This window comes from Neodiprion lecontei, chromosome 7, assembly GCF_021901455.1.
Source record: "Neodiprion lecontei isolate iyNeoLeco1 chromosome 7, iyNeoLeco1.1, whole genome shotgun sequence".
NCBI classification, from domain to species: Eukaryota; Metazoa; Arthropoda; class Insecta; order Hymenoptera; family Diprionidae; genus Neodiprion; species Neodiprion lecontei.
In genome coordinates this window covers 24,999,891-25,018,265 of record NC_060266.1, presented here as the reverse complement: position 1 = coordinate 25,018,265, position 18,375 = coordinate 24,999,891, and the positions used below count along the sequence as shown (strand labels likewise).

At 39.1% G+C, this 18,375-nt stretch overlaps 1 protein-coding gene across 7 annotated transcripts in view; it reads left to right on the top strand.

Annotated features, from left to right (window-relative positions):
- Positions 1-15,592, top strand: part of LOC107228072 (calcium uptake protein 3, mitochondrial) — a 38,763-nt gene extending 23,171 nt beyond the window's left edge. The window contains exons 2-12 of one of the 7 annotated variants that reach the window (XM_015669425.2): positions 5,439-5,580; positions 6,419-6,529; positions 11,147-11,194; positions 11,902-11,984; positions 12,663-12,725; positions 13,678-13,779; positions 14,274-14,396; positions 14,545-14,768; positions 14,862-15,019; positions 15,095-15,252; positions 15,355-15,592. In XM_015669425.2, coding sequence (XP_015524911.1) covers positions 5,439-5,580; positions 6,419-6,529; positions 11,147-11,194; positions 11,902-11,984; positions 12,663-12,725; positions 13,678-13,779; positions 14,274-14,396; positions 14,545-14,768; positions 14,862-15,019; positions 15,095-15,252; positions 15,355-15,423 — 1,281 coding nt within the window. In that variant the 3' untranslated portion in view covers positions 15,424-15,592. The remainder of the gene's footprint in view (positions 1-5,438; positions 5,581-6,418; positions 6,530-11,146; positions 11,195-11,901; positions 11,985-12,662; positions 12,726-13,677; positions 13,780-14,273; positions 14,397-14,544; positions 14,769-14,861; positions 15,020-15,094; positions 15,253-15,354) is intronic. The other 6 variants (XM_046745563.1, XM_046745564.1, XM_015669433.2 and 3 more) reach the window with 6 other exon arrangements.
- Positions 15,593-18,375: the final 2,783 nt, after the last annotated feature.

Below are 18,375 nucleotides of genomic sequence, written 5' to 3'. Positions count from 1 at the left end.
CGGGAAATTCGAGGGCTGGCTCCTGTCCAGTCTAAATCAGCTTTTTACAACATGTGACAGATGTAAAATGTATGGAAGAATACAAAAACTTTTTTTACACCACTGTCAGGACACGTTTGGCTGCTGTTGCTGCTGGGGACAAATCGCTTGTAACGAATGAGGCTGTAAAAATTTAAACTATGCCGATAAATATCGTTATAGGGTATATTTGTCTCTCGGTTTCCTCCCCCTCCTCCTCCTCCTCCTCCTCGGGTGAGGTGCCTGTGACAAACTGCCTTGTTCAGCAAAACGGCGCGAGGCGCGCGTGCTATTTTCTCTTGTGATCGGGGAACCGCTAAGGAGGAATCTGATCTCGAAACACGAGGGAGGATCTCTCCGAATACGAAACTCCAGAAAAGAGAATGCGTGGCGAAAAATAAAGAATGTAAAAATAATTTATCAAGAGGTGAGAAACTCCCTCGGGAGAATTGGGATACGTATTAGGTATGTACGTACCTATCACACTGTTTTATTACCTGTTTTGTATATAACTCGGCAGAATGCCGGGAGGATCCTTTCGTTTTCTTATTTCGAACGGTTTTATTTATTAACGAGGTGCCGCCGTTGCTGTTCGGAGGCGACAAAAAAAAAAAAAAAAAGGTACTCTCGATACAAGAAGAAAAAACTACCAGCCGATACCTTTGTGAATGAAATTTTTACACGAGGACGAAGAGTTAGTAGCGTAAAAACATTAACGATGCGCGTCTTTAGGAAAAATTGTTAATTCGCACCTTGTTGGGAATGTCCGAAATTTAGTATAAACCATGACAAGTATAGTATGCTTATATTTTGGATAATCAACTCGTTGAATGTCATTTTCTAAAATTACGCAATATCGATTTTTTCTCTGATGTTTCGTTACGTTAACGTTACTAACAAAACATATCCGGGGCGATCGAGATGAATAGAAAAAATTCTAGGATATCGATCAATCGTCAATGATTGGACGATTGATTAATAGAGAGACGATTTTTATCAACAAGATCGACACTGAATTCCGGACGAAGAATGACCCTGCGCGCAAGGTTGACTTTCAATCTCGAAATCATCCAAGTTGAAGAAGACGAAGAAGAAGAAGAAGAAGAACAAGAACAAGGAGAAGAAGAACCTACGATCCGTGAGATTCTTTTGCTTTGGACCACCCAGAGTAAATTTAAATTTCACTTTTAAATCCCGATCGCCCAAGTTCGTGACAAATCATTCGTAATCAATCATCGATGGTAAAATTTAACGGAAAGTAAAAAGAAATTACATGCAGCCCAGCTGCGGCAGAACATTCAGCGATAGTTGATATACGGAATAGTATTCTCGTTATATGCACAATTTGGATAGTGTTAATGACAACGAAACACACTTCGATTCCTCCGTGGAGTGTCAATGGTTGAAACGAGAGAAAAGGAAAGAAGGCACGTGGCTCTTGTCACAGCGACGCCACAAGATTATTCACCAAAATCACAAATATTCGTCGAGAACGTTTGCATATTGTTTGTTCAAAAGGCCCTCTCGCTTTGACGTTTCTTTCTCTTTCTTATTTCCGTTTTCTAAACGTTTGTACATCTGTTCTTTCGCCGCTTGAATTTATCGAATCGCGGGATCTCTCTCTCTTTCTTTTTCTGTATTTAGAAACATCGAGTCGCGTCGCGTCGCCTGTTCGATATTATACACATATTTCAAAGTGAAAAAAAAAAAAACAGAATTGGACACGAGGAAGCTGCGTACTTGGCGATGCTTCGTTCCCATTGTTCGATTCTTCGATCATTCGTTTTCACATAATTATCCTGTTCCTAGTTCATTATTTGGTAATAGCAAAGATCGTATTAGTTACAGACATCCGATAAAATGAAACAGTTATATCGACGTTGTTATTTCTAATTGAAATTCTTGCTCGTCGAATTTTTCACCCCTCGTAATTTACCCGGGTTTTAGCAACGGCTGACTAACTCTCGATGTCGCAGGGAGGTAATTCCTATGCAAATCGGGTCTGTGCCGACGGTGTATGTAGTATAGAGCCAAAGGGAAGATAATGCGTACGGGCAGAAATACTGCTATCTGATTTCAATTTCATCGGTAATTACACCCCTCGGCAAAGTTTCTTCAATTATAGTAATCGACGATTCGTACGATAGTCCGGCGGTACGAGAGCGTTTCAATGATCATCCTCGGCCTGATCTTCTCCACGGTTCGCGATATGGGAAACGGGGAAAAGCAGGTTGTTGGTAGCTAACTTCCACCTTGTACAAACCGGTAATGAGCCGGGAAGCCACGGTTGCGTTTTCGTTCCGCTGCTGTTTGTGCAATTTGTCGGTAACGAGATCGCGATTATCGTAAATGTACTCGCATTAGCACACCATCGATCTGTACTCGCATTTTCGCAAAACGGACTACCAATCGAGTTTCTGCAACACCCAACTTGTCCGCACTTGGTATTAAACTTCTTACGTCTACCAAGGTTCGTGTAAACCTAGTTTGAAGGTAACTGAACCTAGAAATCGTACCGTTCCATTACATTCCATTGAATCCATTTTCACGCTATTCTATCCACAGCTCATCCATTGGAGCTGTAACTCCTCTACAGAAATGCGACGTGGTGGTGAATGAAAACAGCGGTGAATGGTTACGCGTAACTTAATAGCTACGTACCTGTATCAGAAAGGGACACAAAGCGTTGGAAATAACCTGTCGTTACGATCTTACTGCAGTAAGTTGCGGTTCGTCGTATGGTAGAAGAGAGTTCTTCTCTCGCGTCGTGTGTGTATACCCAGTATATGTATATATATATGTATGTATATATATAAAGCTATCCGTAAGATAATACGGAGGGTGATCGGCGTCGCGCAGGACAATCTTTCGCACGTCTCTCGCCTTGGCAAAACGTGTCTAAGGTGCCAACTAAAACACTTGATCCAGCGCTGCAGGTGAACCGTTGTACTATCTGATCGAACACGGTTGGAATGTTTAATCGGAGCCTCGCTAGCTTTCTGCGTCTCGTCGTTGGTTGTAGGAATATATTTAGAAGTGAAAAAACGAAGGAATGGAAAAAACTTGGGATAAAAATTAAATCAAACGTGGCGAACAAACCGCGGCTTCTTCTTTCCGGGGTTGGTTGCAGAACTTATTTCAGACGTGCGTTATCACGCTCCAAAGCATCTCTTTCCTCGCTGTAACTTTCGGCTGTTAATTCGAATCTTTCGCCGCTGCGTGTTGGTCCCAGTCATGTAGGTCATAATGTTTCGGGGTGCGCGCCTTACCGTGCAATGCGCTTGTGTTTAACGCTTGCGAGGATCGGACCACCCAGAATTTCGCTGAGTTTAGACAGCCCCGCTTGTTCCTCGATCAGGATCTCGTATCTTTGGGTATAAACCAGCAGCGGCAGGGTAACGCCTTGTTCTTAACGAAATTTTGCACGCGATGATCCGATTCCTTTTCTCTCTTCTCCTCTCAAGCCTTTCACCCTTTCAACCCAACCGTGAAAACTCACTCACGCTCCGTGGTTGACACGACGTCCATTATTCTATTGCGACGTGCCGTTCTTGATTTTGTAACAAGATGCCGTTCGGGCGAAGAGAGCGTGAAACAAAAGGAGACGTTGACTCGACGAATCCATGACGCGGTTATCGGGCCCTCCGGAAACGCTTGTTCTCGGGACTTCCACCTGACCGCATGCCTGCGTACCTATATCGTCGAATCCGCTGCGAAAGCCGAATTTATGACCGAGTGACGGAACGCGTTTATACAAGGGTCGTCGAACCCGTGAGGTCCTCGAGGTTCCAGACTCCGGACCCAGGCGTTTAGACGCGATTTATTATCAGCCATGACGCGTTTTCACACCGTCGAATTAAGGACCAGATCCCGTTATTCAGCGTCGTTTTGTTCCCATCGATATAAGGCAAGTCTACCGGTTATTGACCCTTTTTATTTGCAAAAATTATAAATATCCCGATTACCGAAACCATTTGCTGAAATTCATCTTTTTGCTAGTTTGAGAACCAAGGATCGAACGGATACGAACGAAAAAAGGAAATAATTGGGACAGGGTCAATAAATGGTGCAGTTTTACTTTAGATGCTTTTAGAGACGGTTAATCCTGCTGTACCTGCTTACTCTGATCCAGTATTCCGCGTTGCGCATCCCTTCTTGAAAATAAAAATGAAAATGTAAGGATAACGAAGCGGCGGATGAGAGGGGAAACTGGTTCGCTCTCTATACAGATAATCAGCTCGCCTCCTTCTCTGTTGATTTTCTGTAAGAGCTGCAAAGTCCTTCGGCATAAATTAACGCCCGCCGATCTTTCTCGACTCTTCTTCTTCTTTTTCTTCGAGGTGCCGCCGCCGACGCGACGCGCCGTATACTTTATGCGTAACAACTCTCCTCATCTCATTCCGTTTAAAATTATTTCCTCTTTTAGAATTTTTTCCACAGTTTATCGCCAATTTTACGATTCTCTTTACAACTGTATCCAAAGGGTATGATATTTTTTTTTCCTTCTTTCTGTTTTTAGAACGTCACTATCCTTGAATATCAACTTTGCAACAGTTTCACGACAACTTTTTGGTTTCAGTGCCTCATTTAATGTCTGTATATATCTTTGGCGAGAATCACTTTGTAACGAAGCTTCTCAAAGCCAAGACGTAGAAACGAGGATGAAATTAGCAGGCAGAATTAACAGACAAACGTTTGTGAAAATTTTGCGAAATATCTGCGAGGTTGAGGTCAAGTTGAGAATCACGAGGATAATACCAAACTGCATTTATCGATTTCAAAAAAGTTTAACAACTTTTGCTGCCAACTCTGGCTGCTCTAGCTTCAGCTTCGTGACACAGACAATACTACCGTGGTTCAGGTCTGCGTTTCTGTCGTCGATATCTCGTCGCGTTGGTTCGATAGCTCGCGCAGCTTGTAACTACGGTGCTGATCTCCTTGTAGAAAAGCAAACCGGAGCGAATAAATCCCCGGGAGGAGAGTAAATTCTGGAAATACATTGGTCTCCGTGTATCGTCGTCGTTGAAACACCACCCCGATCGAATTCTAACCGCGTTCCCTCCCCCTCGCCGTAGATGACATTGCTCTCTCTCCCTCTCTCTCTCTCTCTCGGGTTTCACCCATAAAAATACGTTAACACCAGTTCCCCTATTTTCCCGGATTCCTTTTTCAACCTTGCCATTATACGGCCGTAAATCTGCGGTTTATCACCGTCCCGCAGGGTTTATATTGCGTTATAAGCTCCTTCAGATGGACACGCTGCAACGCGGTATCCTCTCTAATTGCCCCGGCTTACATTTAAAACTCTGCTACCGGTCTAGCGATGAAAGAGTAATCAACAGCCGCTAACGTGCTACTTTTTACTCAACTTCGTTTATTATTATACATGTATATATCCACGTTGAAAATCTATTTTCCAGAGGGACGATGATCTGCACAAGGCTGTCAGGCTGACCACGAGAGAAAGAAGATTCATCAAATTTGCCTCGGTTGAATACGACGGTCAGCTTTACATGACGCCTCAAGATTTTCTCGACAGTGTCGTCGAGTCTTTACCGAGACGTGAGTATGTTGCATCGTTTTTCGTTCCAACCTACGGTCGGGCTATTCGAAATGAGTTGTGGAAAGCCTGGAATTGTCAGGGCAATTTTTAATTTGGTCGTGGAAAAAACGGAGATGTCAGTTTTCTGTCATGGGAATTGGAAATGATTTTTTGAGTTAACAAGTTTACTTATCTTTATCGTCGAGAAAACAAATTGACTGAAACCAACTTTTTTTTTTTTTTTCTTTTTGTACATAATATTTTTCTTCAATTCGAATTGAATTTCAATCGAATCTTGAGTCAATAACCTGAACGATTTAGGTTTTAGTAACTTAATAGAACTGGGGAAATTTTTGGAAAAACTAGATATCAGGTAATGGAAAATCTTTTTTCCCAAAAATTTATGTCCCTACCATGAGTCAGTTTTTAATTTTACTTCAAAATATCCCAAGTTTCAGCTCATTCTTAGAATAATGAAAGGAGAAAATTGATATGAAATTCAGGCTACGTTCTGAGATATTCTCGACTACTCGCAAGCACTTTAGAATGAAGTTTCATTGAAGATACGCACACATACACAGACATATACGTACTAGAGTTTGAAAATAATATACTTGAGTGAAAATATTGATTTTGCGTAAAATCCCCTCCGTTTTTTCAATCGATGTATCCGCGTGCGGTTGTCATGCCTTCGTATTTACACTTGCAGCCGAGGGTTATTGAAAGTCAATGTCATCGAAGCGCCGCCGCACCGCAATCACTTTATTATCTTAGCAAATATTACAAGCTCTACGTCATCTCGAGGAGGCAACGAACGCGTCTCATCTCAATGTTCTCATCCTATTTTCAATCTTCCAGCTCGACTGAAAAGGCGGATTTTATCCGACAACGAGATCGAGGCCATGAAAAATGCTACACCGAGTCTCAGGCAGGGCAGTCCGCAGATGTTTCGAACGCTTCGGGACAAAGGTCAGTCAATCGTTTCGTTCCGTTCGGTTCTATCACTTTGTTATACTCGGTTCGTCGTCGTTTGAATTATCCTCGATATCGTTTCGAGTGTAGGAAAGACGAATTAATTAAATGCAAATATATACTGTACGCAATCGGTTTCGCACTGTGGTATAAAAATATGGAGCGAAGAGATCGGAGGGAGCGGATGAAAAGGAAAGTTTGTTGCGCTTCGTCACGGTATTTATTCACGTATATACATATATATATGTACAATCGTAAAGCCGTGCACCCATTCGGCTGTGATATTTATTTGTGCACTGGATTTTCGCCGCCTTGAGAAGCCGGTTTAATATTATATATATTATAATATCAGCGTCTATGCGAGGAAATCAAAAGTTTTATACCACCTTTAAATTTTCTTGCAGATTACATCAAAACCACGTAAAATTGCGTACGTGTAAACCTACATGGATATTTATCGTGATATTCTGAAATTTAAGTACCGTGTCATTAACATTTTTATTTAAACGCAAGTTAGTGACGCTGAGATTGTAAAACACAAAAATTGAGATATCGTCATATAGGTGGTAGATGAAACAATTTGGTCAATTTATTGCTCCAAAAGTCATTCCCTCACACTTTGTCCGTTGATATGAGAAAAATAATAAAAAAGATGTTCATCTCAAATTTAACGATATTCTTATTAAACAACAGGAATTAACAGGAACTTGGACTATTGATAAACGCAAATCATTGATTCCGCAACGTTTCGACCATTTTATTTGGCCTTCTTCAGGCGTCTATAAACATACATATAAATACAAAATATTTTAAACACAACGCATAATACATATAACAAGATTATACAATTAATAGCAAATAAATTTACCTCAATTTATAAGCGTAAACAATATAAATCTTCTTATACCACTTCATTAGCTACTCATAAATAATTAACAAAATTCAAAAATTTATTAATTAAAAAGAACGCAGCTAACAGAACCGACTTGTACATGTAAATAAACTGTCGACCGCAGTCGACCTCAAAATATACATAAATGAGGAAACAGTAAGCGAATGAAGCGCCCTTGTTTCCCACATTCACCGCCGCGGGAATTCAAAACAATACTCTAAAACATTTCTACAATATCTGAGTCAAAACAAAATTAAATACATTAAAATAGTCTAAACATTCAAAAATAAAGTAAAACTAACGTGCGTCACCAAGATAATCGTTATAAACCGATAAAATCTCGTTGTACATTGCACTCAGATTCTGGGTGTCAGTACGCTTATTTACCGTGTCATTAAGTTTAATCCAAACCATTTCACTAACCGATCTTTTTAACCAGTTATTCTCTAAATCTAAGATCTTCGCTTTGTCAAAATCAAACCCATGACCCGAGTCGAAGTAATGTGCGGCCAGCGCTGTTTTGTTCTCATCCAAGATTTTAACATTCCTACAACTATTCCTATGTTGGTAAATCCTATTTTTTAAATACTGTTTGGTTTGACCCACATAACAAAGTCCACAAGAGCACGGGATCTTGTACACTACACCTGCTCTTTGATCCTGCTGCACTGGATCCTTTAACTTAGTGTATAATGATTTTATTTTATACACGTTATAATAAGCCAGCTTTACATTAGTACCTGTAAAACAACTATTAATTTTATGTGACAAGCCCGGAACAAAAGGAAACCGGCAGTACTTGATGAAATTCGTAGGACGAACTCCACCAACCCCACCATTTGCTTTATTCTCTTTAAACTTAATGATAGCTGCACGAACAAACGATCTTGGATAACTGTTATTAGTTAACAATATCTCAATTTTTTGATAATTGTCCTCATGATACTCTTCGCTGCTAAGTCTAAACATTCAGAATGGAACAGAATGGTTGTATTCCATTCCTAGATATCATGGTTGAAAGATCCAACAACCATTTGAAGACTAATTGGTACACCAAACCAACTAGTTCAGGAAGAATTTTGAATTTCTGTTCCAACCACCCAATGTCACAGAAAGTGGGAATGATTCATGGTTTACTGGATAGAATGTTTAGACTTAGCAGCGAAGAGTATCATGAGGACAATTATCAAAAAATTGAGATATTGTTAACTAATAACAGTTATCCAAGATCGTTTGTTCGTGCAGCTATCATTAAGTTTAAAGAGAATAAAGCAAATGGTGGGGTTGGTGGAGTTCGTCCTACGAATTTCATCAAGTACTGCCGGTTTCCTTTTGTTCCGGGCTTGTCACATAAAATTAATAGTTGTTTTACAGGTACTAATGTAAAGCTGGCTTATTATAACGTGTATAAAATAAAATCATTATACACTAAGTTAAAGGATCCAGTGCAGCAGGATCAAAGAGCAGGTGTAGTGTACAAGATCCCGTGCTCTTGTGGACTTTGTTATGTGGGTCAAACCAAACAGTATTTAAAAAATAGGATTTACCAACATAGGAATAGTTGTAGGAATGTTAAAATCTTGGATGAGAACAAAACAGCGCTGGCCGCACATTACTTCGACTCGGGTCATGGGTTTGATTTTGACAAAGCGAAGATCTTAGATTTAGAGAATAACTGGTTAAAAAGATCGGTTAGTGAAATGGTTTGGATTAAACTTAATGACACGGTAAATAAGCGTACTGACACCCAGAATCTGAGTGCAATGTACAACGAGATTTTATCGGTTTATAACGATTATCTTGGTGACGCACGTTAGTTTTACTTTATTTTTGAATGTTTAGACTATTTTAATGTATTTAATTTTGTTTTGACTCAGATATTGTAGAAATGTTTTAGAGTATTGTTTTGAATTCCCGCGGCGGTGAATGTGGGAAACAAGGGCGCTTCATTCGCTTACTGTTTCCTCATTTATGTATATTTTGAGGTCGACTGCGGTCGACAGTTTATTTACATGTACAAGTCGGTTCTGTTAGCTGCGTTCTTTTTAATTAATAAATTTTTGAATTTTGTTAATTATTTATGAGTAGCTAATGAAGTGGTATAAGAAGATTTATATTGTTTACGCTTATAAATTGAGGTAAATTTATTTGCTATTAATTGTATAATCTTGTTATATGTATTATGCGTTGTGTTTAAAATATTTTGTATTTATATGTATGTTTATAGACGCCTGAAGAAGGCCAAATAAAATGGTCGAAACGTTGCGGAATCAATGATTTGCGTTTATCAATAGTCCAAGTTCCTGTTAATTCCTGTTGTTTGTATGATATATCATGGACGTTAATATAATGGATATTCTTATTGATTAAATATTGATAAGATATTTGAAAATAAGTTTTAATTGCGTGTACGAAGCTTCTGTTGCACCATGTTAATTGCGGCGATTTCTTTTTGACAGTGAAATGAGTTTATGCAAAAATGTATTTGGTTGAAATTATTTAAGAATTAGATTTTTATTTGTCATTACGTAAAGGTGAGTCAGTATATATATGCATATGTTTTAATTCTTTTTATTACGTTTTGGGGAGTACACACACAAAATTCTAAAGCAATTTGTGGTTATTTGCCTGTGTTTTTCTGTAAATTTTTTTCGAATTCGTAATTCCCTCATAACAGTTAAATTTCCATTATTTTACGTTATTCTCTCATTTATCGTTATTTTAAACTCAATTTTCTAGTACGTTATAAACGAAAGTGTGAAAGAACACTACATTTAAATAAACCTCGTTAAGTAAAACTCGAGATTTCTCTTCTTTCTTGAGAAATGTTTTTCCTCGGTACAAAAAATTTTCACCTTAAAATCCTAACTGAAATTTCGAAATTTGCTAAGAAATATCCGTACGTAATTCAAACCTTCAAAACTCAAGCGATACGCACTGACGGAGAAAATGTAGCAAATTTTGCTCGCTTTTTTCTCCGCACATTTTTCAAAGTTAAACACGATGGTAATTTTTTTATTATGTTTTTTTTTTTTTGTCGTTTCTTTTTTTATTCCTCCCATCTTCTTTCCCGGTATTCTCCAAGGGTCGAATACGACCCCTGGCTTTTTGTACAGACTTTTATAAACGAGACGTTTCACCGGAACACGCGCTGGGCGGGAAACTGATCGATCTCTCTTTGAAATCCCGTAAGTGTTTTTGAGGATGAGAGGCTTGTTCCCTCTTCGGCCTTCGGACTTTGGACGTCTGGCGTTGACCATCCATCGGCTTCGGGTCGCCCGGAGCCCCGGAGAAGACGGCTGGCTTTTTTAATGGCACCTCATTTTTCGGCATCGATTAGTCGGTTAGTTAACCTCGTTTAACGAGCACCGCGTGTAATTCGACGCGACGGCGGAGGTCCAAATGAATTATGCACCCCGTCTAAGGCTTGTGTTGTGCGTTAAACGAGCCACCCGGACCACCGAAAACTCTCTCATTCATAAACGTCGCGATTCTCGGCGGAAACGATTGTGAGTGGAAAAAAAAAAAGAAACATCAAAAAAACTTTCGTACTGTCGCGGACTAAACGCGATTCTTGTTGGTAAAAAATTTAGAACTAAAAAATTAAAATAAACGACAACGTCTTTGAACGGTGGTAAAAAGACAAAGTGTGAGAAATTGAAAATTTTTTTTTTTTTTTCTTTTTTTACAACAAAAACGTTTCCCTGCTCTGTTTGTTCCAGGCATCCTCTCTTATACCGAGTACCTTTTCCTACTGTCAATTCTGACCAGTGAGTATTGCCCATCAGCTTTTTCACTAGTGAAATATATGTATACACTTACTCTATACACTTATACGATTATAATTATTTCGTACGACATGGTAAATAGTTGGAACAAACACTTTTCTTCTCACATATCCTTCACACAACCTCCCCCTTAGCATATTTGATAATCTGCATGTATATATATATATATATTAATAGCGGAACGCTTTTGAAATCTGTTTCTTTATTTTATCTCAAGACTCTTGTGATGTTATGTTTATTTTCGTATGCGCAGGTAATCGACTATTTTTATATCTTATAAACTGCAAAATTCTCTCTCTTTCATTCCCGTCCGTACATAACTACTACACGTATATTGCATTACTCTACGGTATCTGTCTGTCCGTCTGTCTCTCTTTGGCGCGCGATTCGACCGAAAATTTACGAGCCTCGATGAGAGCGTCTCGAGTGTTTGTCCATTTTTTCATTCCGTTTTTCTTTTTTTTTTTCTTCTTCGTTCTTCCCTGTTGCTGAAGATTTTGAACGAGACGAGTGTTTTTCTGCTGACCCTTTTACACTGTACACTGTACAAAATACTCGCAGCCGTGTTAAAATTCGATCAAATTTTTTGTTATTTTTTTTTTATTTTTATATAAATTTTTTATAATCATCGATTCAAAATTTTCAATGTACTGGCGAGGGTTCAATTGGACACTGTAATTTTCTCGTAGAACCACAGACCGGCTTTCGGATAGCTTTCAACATGTTTGACATCGACGGCAACGAACGAGTGGATAAAACGGAATTTCTCGTGGTGAGTAATTCGCTAAACGTTGTTGTTGTATTATATATAGCTGGTCAATGAATTGGTACTTTCACACCTGATGGTACATTTCTTTTTCTTGCCAAGTACCGTATACTATTTTATGGCAAATATTTAGTTTACTCGTTGCAGAAATTTTCTTTTTTTTTTGTTTTTTTTCTTTATTCGCGGTTTCTGAAGTTCTGGATAAACCCGATATTATACTTGTGCAAACTTATATTAAAACAATCAGGCCCACTGCGAAATAAAAGTACAATAACAATCACACGATGGGTAAATAGCGGACGTGTAAAATTTTTCAATGATAGTTTAATATACCCATTGACTAAAATATAAGCGCTCATCGAACGATTCATTCATATCATCTTGTGTCTGGTGTGCATTGAACTGTTGTGTTTTTTTTTTTTTTTATTCGTTTATTTTTGAGATTCTTTATTAATTGCAATTATATGATTTCGATTAGTTTCTGATTATTTTCTTTCATCGAGCAATTTTTTTACTTTCAATTCTAATCAGTTTCGATTTGTAATAATAATTGACAGGAGGAACGCACGTATGACAATGAAATTGAATAAATTAATGAATAATACTGCGAAAGATTGAGAGTTTTGTCTTTTTTGTCGCAGAATTGAATAAAACATGCGCATTCCGCAATTAAATTTCCTGCAGATTCGACGACTCCTGGGCGGTAGTCTTAAGGAACGGGATCTCGACGAAGCCACGTCACGAGCCGTGAGTTTTAACGAACCGAGAATCGAAAAAATTGCCAATAGACCGGTTCATTTTTCAATTTCTTTTTATTTTTTTTTTTTCTCTCTTCACTTATCGTTCAATGTTCGAGAAACGTGAATATTGATCTTTATTGTGAGATCGCTGATCCGTTTATGCTACAGTCCCGCTTTCATGCTTGCGTGAAAATTATAACAATTGAAATTCGCGCGTTCAGAATTGTCAAGGCAGCTAATTTTTCACGACATCGCAGCTCCACGTATTCGTCTTGCAACGTATATAATTGTAAAAAGTTTGCGCTATGATTGTTCACTAACTAAATATTTTTTTTCTTATTTTAAGCGTTTTCCGTTTTGCATACGTATACATTGTTTTCGCATTTTATTTGCTTGTAATTCTTTGAACCATTCCACACACGCACACACATACAAGAATACACAAACAACAATTTACTCCCACTTGCTCATGAGTCGAATTTTAGTTCTTTCCTCATCCTCAACACTCCTACTTTCGTAATTATTATTTTATCATCGCTTGATTTTTTCCCCTTCACCTAATCCATGCATCTGTATTTTATTTAATACCATGCATCTGTTGTCGATATATCTCCGATAATATTTGGTCGTATTTTCATTATATTTGGTTTGCATTGGTTTTGACATTTTACCTCTTTTTTTTTTTTCTCTCGCCTTGTTTGATTTTCGATTTTCCTTCCGTTTTGTTTTTCAAGCCAGAACTACAGCTACCGATCTTTGGCTTTGGATAAAGATCGAAGATACCGTCGCTACGTCGCTCGGATTTTCCGCTCGCCTTTTTAAATCTAACCGCAATTTGCTTTAGGTTGGTTTAGTTTGTTTTCTTTATCTTCAACCTTGAGAGAGAAGATAGAAATTTCAAGAAAAATAAATAAATAAACTAATTACTCGTTTTGAATTTTATTTCAATCCCCCGTTAGTTACGTACGCTAGTTGCTCCGAGCGAAGAGGCTCTCCGCGCTAAGGCAAAACTTCGGCAAGCCGCTATCGAGAAGGATAATGAAATCGTCTCGAATTCCTACGTAAGTCTCGTCACGTAGGTAAAGAGAAAAATCAACCGTGTATGCTGCGTGCGTTCACCGAGTATCTTATAACTTGAATTGCTTATTTATTTCTTTTCAATTATTGCAGTATAAAAACTGTACGATTTTTTCATTTTCCTTTCATTTTTTATTTATTTATTGTTTTTTTTTTTTTTTTATTTTCATCACCCTCAAACTTCATCCTAACAATGAGTCGTCTCAGGAATTTCCACTAACGTTTATTTCAGAGATCAGATCAATAATCTACATCGTGTCGTTTGGTGCTGGATGTCGGTCGTAAAATTTCTCACAAACATCGTCGCAATGTCTATATAAACAACTGTACATCCATGTACAAACGTAACTTGTTAATCATCGATGATTGTAGCGATTTGTGACGTGATAACTAATGGCTATGGCGAGAATTGTTTTTTTCTTTTTAACTTGATCGATTTTGCATCATCTAATTTTTATTTCTATTTTCTTACACACAGATGGAGAAGATCTTCAGTCACGCCTGGCGTGGTAGACACGGGGGAAATTTGGAAATTAATTCATTACCGGAAGTCCAGGAATCGTCGGATATCGCGATATCGGGAAGATTCGACGACGACCAGGTGGGCGGTTATTTTTATCACCGGTGAAGAAGAACAAACAAAAAAAAAAAAAAGATTCACGCGAATCGAACACTTGATTATTTCGTCCCTTCGATAATCCGATCTTTCGGTTTTACCCGATTTATTCACTCCTTGTTATTCACTCAAGGGACTTCAACGGCGTCACGCGGTCGACACGACATTGACGACCCATTTCTTCGGGAAAACCGGCAAGGACGAGCTGAAGTACGACGGTTTTCGTCGGTTCATGGAAAATCTGCAACGCGAGGTGCTCGAGCTCGAGTTTCACGAGTTCAGCAAGGGGCACGACACCATATCCGAAATGGACTTTGCCAAAATTCTGCTCAGATACACCTACCTCGATACAGACGAGTAAATATGAAGACGCGGAGCGTTAACCATTCGATGATTTTATTTCCAGACCGCGAAACGATCCTCGATTTAATATTCTCGCCCTGTTTTCAGGTACGACAAATACTTGGACCGGCTTCTGGATCGCAGCAGCCACGAAGTTGGAATCAGCTTCGAAGAGTTTCGCGTATTCTATCAGTTTTTAAATAATCTCGAAGACTTCACGATCGCTATGAGAATGTACACTCTGGCCGATCATCCGATCTCCAAAGGTAAATAGATCGAATCACGTTCAAGATTATAAATGAAATAATATATTCCGGTACTATTTTTTCTCTTCATTACAGACGAATTTCATCGTGCCGTTAAGATCTGCACTGGAACGAGCCTGACCACCCACATAGTGGACACAGTTTTTGCGATATTCGACGTCGATGGGGATGGCCAGCTGTCGTACAAAGAATTCATTGCCATAATGAAGGACAGGCTTCACAGAGGATCTAAAGTATGGTTACATGCTTGATATGGAAACGGACAATCCTTCCTGGCAAACTTTCGTCGCGTAAATTACGAGCTTTTTCGTATTGATTTTCTACCTTTTTTACAGTCGCAGACGCGAAGTGAGGGCTGGGAAGCGTTCAAATTTTGTTTGAAGCAAGAAATGAAGGCACCGTAAACGAATAATGGAAAACTCTACAAATTTATGATTATTATCAGCGGATAATGACTTCGTCGCCGTAATATTGTTCAATTAGTGCCATTCGTTTATTTATTTAATTTATTCTCATTTTTATGTATGTGTGTAAATTAATTTAACAACCATTAAAAATAACTACGAAAGTTTATCTGTGTTTTGATGTTTACGGAAAGCCTGGAATGTGCGTCACTAATGAATTCCTTGTAGTGATATGAAAAGTCATATTGGGCAGCAGTACAAGATAAGTATGAGAACATGGTACTAGGCGTAAAAGCGTTTATACGCCTAGATGTTGGAAGTTGCTGATCCTTGAAAACGCTGTGATCGCCTGTTCTCAAGTCTCTACTTGTTTATATTGAAGAATAGTCTGACCCAATTTTATTTCACACTTCCAGTTGGTAGATGAAATGAAGCGAAGGAACGCTCATAGGTTCAAATTTTAACGACATTTCAAACACATTTTCTGCATTCCTTTAAATCAATTTAGTCCGGAGGGGTCGTTAGATCAATTCAGATTCTCAAATATTTTAGGCTCCAGAATCGTGGCATAACAGTACGGGCTAAATCGTTTGGGTTGTTTCAGTGGGAAATTTGAGAACTCCGGAAACCACTGGGACAGATTTGTTCAGACATTTCATAGCTGAGATCGTGCATAAGAAAAAAATATCCTGAAGTTGAGAATCACTGCTAACATCGTATCAAGAGAAACAATTGAAACTCCACATATTCCCATCGTACTTTGTCTGCGGTTAGTCATTTGCTCTCTTTAATGTATTTAATCCGTTCCTGAACGTCCAATTAAAGAGGACGATGTCATGACATACAATTCTCGCGAATACAGCTGAAAAACGAGAACCTGTGTTTTCGACATTTTTCAGCAGGTGCTTTTTCCTTCGTAACTTCTCTCCTGTTGATCCCACGCTGTTTTCGCTGCGTTTTCTGAGTTCCTGAGGGTCCGATTGGTCAGGAAAAGGTCAAATAAATCGAATCGGAGACCCAAAATTTTTTGGCCAAAAAAAAGCAAGGCTAACCCCTTTGCATTTTTGGCAAAAATTTTCGCGATTTTGAAAAGTGCTGGAATAAATTCATTGTGGCACTATTCCGACGTAATTTTGCGAGAGAAATCGATTGGGCGCAGTCCCAATACGCTGCGATCAACGCATCAAAAGTTACAGCCGAAAAACGAAAACCCGTGTTTTCGACATTTTTCAGCAGGTGCTTTTTCGCTCGCCATTTCTCTCCTGTTGGTCCTACGCTCTTTTCGCTGCGTTTTCTGAGTTCCTGAGGGTCAAATTGGTCAGGAAAAGGTCAAATAAATCGAATCGAAGACCCAAAATTTTTTGGCCAAAAAAAAAGCAAGGCTAACCCCTTTGCATTTTTGGCGAAAATTTTCGCCATTTTGAAAAGTGCTGGAATAAATACATTGTGGCACTATTCAGACGTAATTTTGCGAGAGAAATCGATTGGGCGCAGTCCCAATACGCTGCGATCAACGCATCAAAAGTTACAGCTAAAAAACGAGAACCTGTGTTTTCGACATTTTTCAGCAGGTGCTTTTTCCTTCGTGACTTCTCTCCTGTTGATCCCACGCTGTTTTCGCTGCGTTTTCTGAGTTCCTGAGGGTCCAATTGGTCAGGAAAAGGTCAAATAAATCGAATCGAAGACCCAAAATTTTTTGGCCAAAAAAAAAGCAAGGCTAACCCCTTTGCATTTTTGGCGAAAATTTTCGCGATTTTGAAAAGTGCTGGAATAAATTCATTGTGGCACTATTCCGACGTAATTTTGCGAGAGAAATCGATTGGGCGCAGTCCCAATACGCTGCGATCAACGCATCAAAAGTTACAGCCGAAAAACGAAAACCCGTGTTTTCGACATTTTTCAGCAGGTGCTTTTTCGCTCGCCATTTCTCTCCTGTTGGTCCTACGCTCTTTTTGCTGCGTTTTCTGAGTTCCTGAGGGTCCAATTGGTCAGGAAAAGGTCAAATAAATCGAATCGGAGACCCAAAATTTTTCGGCCAAAAAAAAAGCTAGGCTAACCCCTTTGCATTTTTGGCGAAAATTTTCGCGATTTTGAAAAGTGCTGGAATAAATTCATTGTGGCACTATTCCGACGTAATTTTGCGAGAGAAATCGATTGGGCGCAGTCCCAATACGCTGCGATCAGCGCATCAAAAGTTACAGCCGAAAAACGAAAACCTGTGTTTTCGACATTTTTCAGCAGGTGCTTTTTCGCTCGCCATTTCTCTCCTGTTGATCCTACGCTCTTTTCGCTGCGTTTTCTGCGTTCCTGAGGGTCCAATTGGTCAGGAAAAGGTCAAATAAATCGAATCGGAGACCCAAAATTTTTCGGCCAAAAAAAAAGCAAGGCTAACCCCTTTGCATTTTTGGCGAAAATTTTCGCGATTTTGAAAAGTGCTGGAATAAATTCATTGTGGCACTATTCCGACGTAATTTTGCGAGAGAAATCGATTGGGCGCAGTCCCAATACGCTGCGATCAACGCATCAAAAGTTACAGCCGAAAAACAAAAACCAGTGTTTTCGACATTTTTCAGCAGGTGCTTTTTCGCTCGCCATTTCTCTCCTGTTGGTCCTACGCTCTTTTCGCTGCGTTTTCTGAGTTCCTGAGGGTCCAATTGGTCAGGAAAAGGTCAAATAAATCGAATCGGAGACCCAAAATTTTTTGGCCAAAAAAAAAGCAAGGCTAACCCCTTTGCATTTTTGGCGAAAATTTTCGCGATTTTGAAAAGTGCTGGAATAAATTCATTGTGGCACTATTCCGACGTAATTTTGCGAGAGAAATCGATTGGGCGCAGTCCCAATACGCTGCGATCAACGCATCAAAAGTTACAGCCGAAAAACGAAAACCCGTGTTTTCGACATTTTTCATTAGGTGCTTTTTCGCTTGCCATTTCTCTCCTGTTGGTCCTACGC